At 33.9% G+C, this 10,858-nt stretch overlaps 3 protein-coding genes across 3 annotated transcripts; all 3 read left to right on the top strand.

The window, feature by feature from the left end:
- On the top strand, positions 1-1,806 carry LOC108762012 (putative odorant receptor 92a). Its single transcript, XM_018508812.1, has 5 exons — positions 1-809; positions 1,043-1,142; positions 1,229-1,339; positions 1,520-1,675; positions 1,753-1,806. The coding sequence occupies exons 1-5, from the start codon at positions 1-3 to the stop codon at positions 1,804-1,806; spliced, it is 1,230 nt and encodes a 409-aa protein (XP_018364314.1).
- Positions 1,807-3,392: 1,586 nt separating this feature from the next.
- On the top strand, positions 3,393-9,413 carry LOC108761991 (uncharacterized). The gene is made up of 7 exons (XM_018508783.1): positions 3,393-3,989; positions 4,192-4,424; positions 7,511-8,296; positions 8,761-8,860; positions 8,939-9,049; positions 9,134-9,289; positions 9,360-9,413. The coding sequence occupies exons 1-7, from the start codon at positions 3,393-3,395 to the stop codon at positions 9,411-9,413; spliced, it is 2,037 nt and encodes a 678-aa protein (XP_018364285.1).
- Positions 9,414-10,043: 630 nt separating this feature from the next.
- Positions 10,044-10,658, top strand: LOC108761990 (uncharacterized). The gene has a single exon (XM_018508782.1). The coding sequence runs from the start codon at positions 10,044-10,046 to the stop codon at positions 10,656-10,658; it is 615 nt and encodes a 204-aa protein (XP_018364284.1).
- The last annotated feature ends 200 nt before the right edge of the window (positions 10,659-10,858 follow it).

The raw sequence follows: 10,858 nt of genomic DNA, 5'->3' as shown, positions 1-10,858 counted from the left end.
ATGATCGCGAGTATGTCGCCGGTCGACGATCGCGCGCTATTCCAAAACTTCAATTACAGGTCCGATGCGGAGTACGTGTTAAGAGTCGCCAAAATCCTGTTGACGCCTATTGGCATTTGGCCACTTTACGGGGACGATTCTACAATGTATAAAATTAAATACTATCTCCAGACGAGCATCGTGTTTTGCTTAATGTGTTTTCTGCTCGTCCCGCACATCATATATACCTTCTTTGACGCGGAGGACCTGACAAGATACATGAAAGTCATAGCCGCTCAGGTGTTCAGCCTGCTAGGCATCATCAAATTCTGGACAATGATCATCAACAAAAACGACATCAAGTGCTGCCTGAAAGAGATGGAGATTCAGTATAGAGATGTGGAGAGCGAAGAGGATCGACTGGTGATGGTAAAAAACGCCAAGGTCGGCAGGCAGTTCACGATGATGTATTTGGTATTATTGTATGGTGGTGCATTACCTTATCATATAATTATGCCATTGGTGGCGGACAAAGTCGTCAAGGAGGACAACACGACTCATTTACCTCTGCCTTATCTCAGCGATTACGTCTTCTTCGTGGTGGAAGACTCACCATTCTACGAGATTCTTTTCGTTATTCAGATCGTGTTCAGCACTATGATCCTGTCTACGAACTGTGGTGTTTACAGTTTAATTGCCAGTTGTGTGATGCATGCCTGCTGCTTGTTCGAGATCGCTCGCAGACATATGGAAACATTATTGGTCGGTAGAATTGATGATCTTCATGAACGATTCAATTGGATCATCATGCATCACATGCGAGCTCTCAGGTCGGAAAAAGATTTGTCAATTTTTCAACAAATACCGTCAATAATATCAATATACATTTATAGATGTAAAAAAATCTGGATTTTATTTTTGCTAAATATTGTTCTGAAACATAAATTCTATGGCATAAATAATTTTTATTAAATTGTAGTGTAATTATTTGCGATTATTCTAATTTATAATAATTATATTTATTACATAATAATTTTTTGTTTCATAATAATATCAATTACAGGTATGTTGAAATGATCGAAAATTCATTAAATATCGTTTTTCTATCAGAGATGATTCTATGCACTATTATCATATGTTTTCTTGAATATGGAGTTCTTAAGGTACTTAAATATATATTTTTGCATAATTGAAAAGATAATTTATTTCTTAAAATTAAATTATATTTTTTTACACAAATTTCTTTCAGGAATGGGAAGACAATGAATTTTTTGGTGTGATTATATATTTTATATTAGTCACTTCAATTTTTGTAAATGTTTTTACTTTATCGACTATCGGCGATCGACTTAAAGAAGAGGTAAATTTAATAACCATTATTAAAAACGAACAATTAATTAATTTAATTAATTTAAATTGAGCTATTAATTAATTTAAGCCAAACAGTATACGATTAAATTTAATTAATTTATTTGAATAAATATTGAACTCTAGATTTATATTTAACTTTTTTTTTAATGCAATTTTCTTTTCTTAAAAGAGTGGAAAAATTGGAGAAGTATCATATTTCATTGATTGGTACACGGTACCAACGAAGAACGTGAACAGCTTAATTATGGTGATGATTAGATCAAACCGTCCGTCAACTTTGACAGCTGCTAAAATGTTCGATATCTCTCTTCAAAGTTTTTGCGACGTAAGTATAATTTCCCTCCATTGTATTAATTTGACAATTAAATATATTTTCCGATTAACATTCGCAAATATTCATAGGTATGCAAGACATCAATGGCGTATCTGAATTTTATACGAATGCTTACGAAGTAAAACGATTGTTTTCCAAATGATTATTACAAGTGCCATTCACTGAAATATTAATTTCTTATCCTGCTCAAAATATATTAACTTTTTTACCTATACTACATTATAAATATAAAATATTATATTTAATCCTTTTTATTGCTCGTATTTATCATTTAGCGACATTCATTAAGATCACATTTACGAATGAAACGACGCGCGATTAGTTAATTGCGTAATTTACTAACAATTAAAGTAACATTAGAGTCATTTCTGAGTCACTCATTATAACAATTTTATTATGCTCATAATTTAATATACCTTTACAATTATATTAATATTATATTAATTTATTTTGTATATACGCAGTAAAGTATTTAATGATATTATTATTGGTCAATATTATGATGCAAATACTTGGCCACAATTCTCCCTTTTCGCAGAAACAAACGCGCTCAAACTACAAACTACGATTTTACAATAAAATCAATTTTATTTTGAAATGGTATCCCCTCCGTTTTAAAGTTTCTCGATGCATTATAAAGTATCCCCTTGCTTTGTTCTCTACTACGCTTTTTTCTGTCACACACACACACATCAGAAGGTTCTACAAAATATAAGACACAAATGTTCGTATTTTAATCATCATAATAATTACTTAGCGGTAATAAAATTTTCTCGTAGAAGTAATTGATAAAATAAGAAGATTAATAAACATCGTGTGAAGTAATTAATTTTTTTAAAAATATATGCAATCACCTGATTTTTTATACGTAAACGATCATCTGAGGTATTTTTATACCCTAAATAAAATCATTGTGATGAACAACATACAGTATATTATTGATTGTTTCTGATTTATTATAGTATTTGGGAACATTACGAATATGGATATTTAATCACGATTTTGTGGCAAAAGTAATATTAAACAGAATAAGCATAGTATATAGTTTTGTTATGACAGTAGTTAAAAAAAATAAAGATTTTTATTAATATAACGCTTTTTTATTGTGGGTTTTTGATGTAATTGTACATTTAAAAGTTTGCAAAAGATAGTTAAAAAAGCAAAAATATGGAAAAAAAATATTTCTTAAAAAAAATAAAGTATCTTAAACAATATTCGTACAAAACAATATTTTACAACAATTTTTTCGCAATAACAATATCCCAGGTGACTATTCCCAGGTAAATATGAAAGATCGAAGCATATAAGAATGAAGCGAGACACAAAGTTATGTAAAAAAAACTTTATGTTCAACATGTACAGTTTTTCGAGAAAAATAATCAGAATTACGTATTGTCAGTAATTTTAAAGTTATCCTCAGATAGAAGTTTCCACCACATCATGGTTGTGACAAGTCACTGACCATCGCCGTCTCCGCTTTCCCCTTTCTGATTTATTCCAACTGCACATGTTGTTTTCCCTTCGTAAAATTTAACCGGTACATTAGAAAATGCAAATTACGAGTTATCAAAGTTACTTTTATGCAGCTTGGACCAGAAGAGAGTTCATCGAACGAGACGCGCATGCTTCGTAATAGAAAAACGCGTAAACCTGATATTGTGATCGGGACAGTGAAGATAGAGCAGGCGGTGACGTTATATCGTTGGAGATGGTTGATCGGAAACAAGCAAAGACGCTAAACACGCTCGCTGCCAACGTAACAAAGCAGAACGAATTGCATATTTCGGATTTTTATTACGCCGTTCAGATAAGCGTTTGTCTACTGAAACCATTTGGTGCTTGGCCGCTGGCCAATGATGAAACGTCAAGATTCAAGATCGTCCTGCACAGGGCATCGATGGTGATCGCCACGTTCCTCTTGATCTTCATCATAGTGCCGATGATGTTACACATGATGAAAGAAAAGGACGTCTTCCTAATAATTCATTTAATGTGTGAGTTACTCTTCACTCTAATGGCTTTCGCGAAATATGTTTTGCTGCTCTGGCATCAGGATCGGCTCAGGTTCTGCATTGATCACGTAGCCGATGACTGGCGGTACGCGATAATTACCGAGGATCGCGATATCATGTTGGCGAACGCTAGAGTCGGTCGCACCTTTGGTATCACTTCCGTGGTTTTTATGTTCAGCTGCGGCACTCTGTACTACTTACAACCTATAGTCACACCGAACTTAGTCAATGAAGACAACGTTACAGTAAGATTGCATCCATCGGTCTGCGAGTTTCTTGTGTTTGATTCTAAGGTAAAACTTTCAATTCAACTTGCAGGCTAAGTTGGCAGTGCTGATTTAGTTAATCCTGATCAGTGTTTTTTCGTTTAAAGATTCTTTATACGTTTATCATCTTTAGGTATTGTCTCTTTTTTTATAACATGCATTTAAGTTTCAATTATACATATATTTAGATATTAGATCGACACGTATAAATTAATTTATCGTCGAACAGGTTAGTCCTGTATACGAGATCGTGTACTTTTTACAACTTTTGTCCGGTTTCACTGCCTACGGTGCATTTTGCGGTATTTGCAGCTTGATGGCTAATTTTGTTGCACATGTATGCGGTCAGTGTGACGTGTTAATGTCACTTTTAGAGGAGCTGGTAGACGGTGGTAAACGCAATAGCGGGTCCATCGATGATCGAATTGCTATTGTAATAACCCGACATTTGCATCTACTAAGGTAATTTCAAATACTTATACACGGAAAGAACGATTTTGTAGTGTCTACAAAAATTTAACTAGATAATTTGAAAATACAATAAAAAATATAGACAATAAGAGCATATACACGGCGCAGATGTCTTGACAATCATCATAAGTCATAAGATGATTGTTAAGACATTTACGATAGTATTTATGGATTCGCTGATAATGGTTTGAAGGAAATCAAAACGTACGAATAATATGGTAGAGATAATTATTGTACATTTATATCCTATGTAGACATTTTTTATTAATTATATAGTAATTGGCGTACCAATATCCACGCTGTTATATGCTCTTATTGTTCATATTTTTTATTGTATTTTTTTAATTTTGAGAGCCTGATTAATATTTATAATTTAGTAATTTGAAAATAATCTTGTTGAAACATTAAAATATTTATGTAGAATGCTTAAATTGGTTGAAAATTTTTTGCATCAGCATTGTAATGCTTGAGATTTTTACGTAATTATTTTGATGGACCAATAAAATTATTTTCAGATTTGTATCCAGTTCAATTTTTAGATAGGTACTTTAACAAAATCATTTTTTCTGTGTAGTACCTTTATTACAACAATTGCATTTGATAGTAATTATATATAATATTAAATAAAATAAATTAATTAATAAATAAATTATCCAGAAATTAATATATTGGTAATGGATAAATTGTAATAAAACTTTTCGAAATTTTATTAGATATAATTTTCTAGATTCGTGTCTCAAGTAAGGAGCTTATTTACCGAGATATGTCTCGTGGAGTTCATGAATGCTTCATGTAACATATGTCTAATGGGCTATATCATTATAACCGTATGTTCGATTTTGGTTCCAATTCTTATGAAGACTTCAAAACAATGTTAAACAAATGTTGATACCTCGCAATCGCAGCGATTGTTAATCTCTTCCCAAATTTCAGGATATGAATAATAATGAATCGTTCGTGCAGATTTTTATGTATTTCTTTGGACTTGTGTCGGTCATTTTCAACGTGTTCATGTTTTGCTACATTGGAGACTTACTCAAAGAGCGTTGCCAGCAGATAGGAACTATTTGCTACACAATCGAGTGGTATCGAATGCCATCCAGGAAGGCAATTGATTTGTTAATGCCGATCGCAATGTCTCGATACCCTGCGACTCTCACCGCCGGAAAAATGTTGACAATGACACTTACCACGTTTTCTGACGTGAGTAATATCGTTTCGTGCTCTAAATGCGATGTGTCAATTAAGACTGCTTAAATGAAAACGTGCTCGTAACAATGTGTTTCATACATGTTACATCTATTACTTACTTAGAGATTGGATTTAATTGGTGTTAAGTGTTATGATTTTATCAGTAAGTTTTAATAAATCCAAATAAAATATGTATCTCTTAAAATGTTCTAATCTCTATACTGACAATGAAAATAGAATACTGTATCGTAGATCTTAAAGACGTCAATGGCGTATTTCAATTTACTTCGTGAATTTTCCTCGCGAGACTGAGAACGTAAGACATGGCGTGATGAGACCACATTCGATAGGGACCGAAAGGGGTACCATGCTTAGGATTTTAGTATGGCAGAGAATTACATTAATAGTTTGACAAATAATGCACATGTTAGTATGACACTTACACACAATGGAATAAATTATTTCTCTTTAAAATAATATGTTATAAAGTTATTGTAAAAATAAGATATACAAAATAAAAGTAAGACAACGAAGTATATATTGACGCCTGAACCGTAGAAGGTGCTATATCGAGAAAAACATGAAGAAAGGTCTATGTCAAAAAAGTGATGAAAAGCAGTCTATCTCGCGCGAGACGTGAAAACCGGTCTATGTCGGAACACATGAGAAGTACGGTTTATATTGAGAAAAGCAAGAAGAACGGTTTATTAGTCGCATGACTTTGAAGAAGGGTTTATTAAGATTTATATCGCGCTATGTTTCCTTCTCATAAATTTTGTAGTGGTATGACTGAGGACAGATAACTAAATTTGTGTAATTTCTAAATATAAAACATTTTTTTATTTCTAAATATGTAGCATTTTTTAACAGAAAATAAAAATTATACATTGTTCTTTTCGTGTTAGATAAATAAATGTGTAACATTGTTGAGTTTTTACATCTGAATAATTTAAATTATGTGACATGTGATAAGAGTTTGGATTTACAAACCAGTAATATTTTAATTATATTAATTAATAATTACGCTGATTTAACTTAACAAGAATTAGCTTAACAACGAAGATTTTTAAGATTTAATTTACGCTTGCATACCACTACAAAATTTATGAGAAGGTAATATAGCGCTATATAAATCCCCTGATAAACCCTCCTTCAAAGTCATGCGACATAAACTTCTTCTTGCTTTTCTCGATATAAACCGTACTTCGTATGTGTTCCGACATAGACCGGTCTTCACGAATCTCGCGAGATAAACCGCTTTTCATTACTTTTTTGACATAGATCCTTCTTCATGTTTTTCTCGATATAGCACCTTCTATGGCTCAGGCGCTGATATGCTCACAGTAGTGTTGTGTTTCAAAAATCGGAGTATTATTATACGTGTATAATGTAAGTGTTGACCTGGCCGACGAAGATAGAATAAAAGTTTTATTTACTATGTTGCTCGACGAAGACCAAGTCCTTTACTACTTTGAAAAATAAACGCTCTCGTGGTTCAAGTTACAAAGTCAAAGTTTCCACTGCATACGTACTACCACACGAACGCGTTGAGAAACCACATTATGTGCAAAATCAATCGTTAAACTTCTTTTCGTTCACTGTCTTGCAACCCTTACAAGTGGCCCCTTAATTTTTAAAACACGCAGGCGCAAGTCGTCCGAGAGTTTACATCATACCTGGTATGCACAAAGTGATCAGTAACATTAAATCCTACGTAAACCTGAAGTTGAACATATATATCTCAATTTTTAGCATCAACAATTAATTTAAAACATTTCGATTCTCTACATTCATTTTCTTCGCCGCGATTGTAGAATTTTCGATCGTTTTGACATTATCAAAATTATTTTTAATTAAAAAAGTTATATCGTGCATAATACCGCTAGGATGATTCCTAATGAATATCAAGAGACAGACGTGAAATACGTTTTCGAACAAAGTCACGTTGTACTTCGCATGCTCGGGATTTGGCCGTCGATTGACAGACAGCCAAACATAATCGAGAAGATTATAAATATTTTTCTCATAATCGTTTGTTATCTGCTCCTCCATTGCGACATGGTACCGGGTATTATTTATTATGCAGTTGTCGATGATGAGCCGAGTGAGAAAATAAAAATGATGCCACCGATTCTGTACTCAGTCATGGCGATCGCCAAATACAGTACTTTACTTGTCCATGAATACGATATTAGAAGTTGCCTGCGGCACATCAAGGAAGACTGGGGAACAGTAGTCGTCGATGATGCGCGAGAAGTGATGCTAAGCAAAGCTAGTAATGGAAGACGATTGTTCACGTTGTGCTGCACGTTTATGTATTGCGGTGGATTGTCTTACAATACGATAGTGCCGCTGTCCAAAGGAAGTATTGTTATCGATGAGAATACCACGATTAGACCCTTCTCCTGCCCCGGTTATTATGTTTTCTTCGATCCGCAGAATAGTCCTGCCTACGAAATCGTGTTTCTTCAGCAAGTCCTTTGCGGTTTTGTCATGTACACGATCACGGTGGCGATTTGCGGTCTCGCCGCTGTCTTCGTGATGCATGCGTGCGCGCAGATGGAGATCCTCATGCGACAGATGGAGAACTTCGTCGATGAGAGCGAATTTGGACAACGTAATATTGGCGCAAAGCTAGCAGTTATAGTTGAACATCAAATAAGAATACAAAAGTAAGTATTTTGTTTATAATTTTTCTGAGTTTGAATAATTCTTTATCGGCATAAATCGGATATAGAATAAATATGCTCAAAGACCAGTAGGCCAGTATTTATATCCAGTCTTATTTGAAGACTATTTTAAGTAACGTCTTGCGATGCTAATACGGTTCTGTAATCGGTATTCATATATTCTTATATATCGCGCGCGCGTTTAAGACCATCTTAAATGTAGTCTTAAAATGTCATAAACTAATTACATCTCAAGACGAGCTTAAAATAATAACCGATTATGAATACCAACCAAAATATTATCCTCTAAATATCCATAGTTTTATAGTTACATTTGATATTAAATATTATCATTAATAATAAATTGTCGAAAAAATTTTATATAGTTATATATTTTCTAAAAAACAAATTGATATTTTTTTCGTTTCGAACTATACTGAATTGAGTGCTTCATAAATACATTATAGTTTCTTGCAACTGGTGGAGAATGTTTTGCGCTACAGTAGTTTAGTCGAAATAGTGGGGTGCACCACAATGATATGTCTTACCGGATATTGCATAATAGGGGTACGAAAAATAATGCAAGCAAATTTATTGTGTTTAAGCACAATGCGTGTCGTGAGTACAAATTAATTTTATTCTCAGGAATGGGATAATAGAAATTTACCGGCCTTCTGTACGTACGTAACAGCTCTTACGTCTGTCATTATTAACATTTTTATTTTATGTTATATCGGAGAGTATATAACGGCGCAGGTAATTATTTTATATCTTTTAAGATGAGTAATACCATTTTATGATAAAAACTTACATTTACTACTTTTTATATATGAGGTATAGACCGAAGAAGTGGGCTTGATTACTTGCACGCTCGACTGGTACCGTCTTCCGACAAACGTGGCGCGAGATATGATATTAGTGATAATCTCTTCGAATATTTCACCACGAATTACTGCTGGAAAATTCATCGAACTATCCTTCAAAACATTCGGTGATGTAAGTAATATACAATAATTATCTATGATTAAGAGTTAGTTATCAGTTTGGATTTAAGAAATTGTTTCAGGTAATTAAATCGGCTGTAATTTATCTTAACATACTTCGACAACTTACCGAATAAATGGCAAACTGGGATTGGCAATAAATTTCTTTATAAAATAAACATATCCATATTATATATTTTAATATGAAAAAGATTTATTCTTATTATCAATGTTAATGGCAGTAAGTAGTATTAATTATAAAAAAATAATTGAATATTTAAGTGCGTATAATATCATTATAACTTATATATGTGGTTACAAATTTCCTACAGATATTTACTCTTACATGAGAAATATATATTGAATATAACAAAATAAATAATTATTACTTATTGTTAGCACAGAAATACATAAAAAATGTTATAATACATCACGAACATTTATCTTTTTGCATTTCTATAATATCTCTTTATACATTTTTTACGGAAAATTGTAAAACTTACCGCACCGCTATTACAAGTAAACTTTTTTCTCGGATCTTCAACCCTTTCATAATTTCCGGGAAATCCTTTCTGCGCACAACAAAAATAGTCTTTTCAAAGTCTCTACGATGTTAGCGATTTGTTTGACGTGGCTTTGAAAGATTGTTTCAATACGCAAGCGCACGCGAGTCGCGAGTTCCCTCCAAATCGAACAGCGGATCAACCATGATCAGTGGCTAGTGAACGCGCATCGTTTCACCACTTGTGGCTTGTACACGGACTAATATGGAAAAGATATTCACCAACAAAAATTACAAACGCGATATAGATTACGTTTTCAAGCTTAGTGGCTTTGTCTTTCGTGTGCTGGGTGTCTGGCCGTACGCGCGTACAAAGTCCTGGCTTCCGAAGATCCTCGAGAAAGTCGCGGTGATCCTCGTCTCCTACATCCTCCTCACTTATGAGTTGGTCCCGGCGTTTCTCTATATGGCCATCGTGCAAAGAGAGACCCGTGACAGGCTGAAAGTCGTCGCCACCGTAATATTTATGATGTTAGCAATGGCTAAGTACGGCCAATTGCTAACCAAAAGGAACCAAGTGAGAAACTGCCTCGCGCAGATTGAGGACGATTGGCAAATAGTCAACTCACATTATCATGATGTGATGATCGATAAGGCTAGAACAGGCAGACGTTTGCTGATAATATGCTCCATATTCATGTATTCCATTGGGGTGTCCTTTCGAACAATTATACCGTTATCTGCCGGAAAGATCGTCACTGAACAGAATTTTACGATCAGACATCTACCGTGCCCGGCTTACTTTGTTCTATTCGACGTGCAGCTTAGGCCCGCTTATGAGATAGTATTCCTTATGCCGTATTCTTCTCCGGATTCGTGAAATGCACGGTAGTGATATGCGGCCTTGCGGGTCTTTTCGTGATGCACACTTGTGCACAGCTGGATATACTGATAGTCCTGATGAATAATCTGGTAAATAAATGTGAACTAAAAAATGTGAACGAAAGATTGGCCACTATTGTAAAGCATCAGATCAAAACGCGAAAGTAAGACTAATTTTACAAGTATTTTTAACGAATC

This window comes from Trachymyrmex cornetzi, unplaced genomic scaffold (genome assembly GCF_001594075.2).
Source record: "Trachymyrmex cornetzi isolate Tcor2-1 unplaced genomic scaffold, Tcor1.1 scaffold272, whole genome shotgun sequence".
Taxonomy (NCBI): Eukaryota; Metazoa; Arthropoda; class Insecta; order Hymenoptera; family Formicidae; genus Trachymyrmex; species Trachymyrmex cornetzi.
This window is presented reverse-complemented; position numbering and strand designations above follow the sequence as displayed.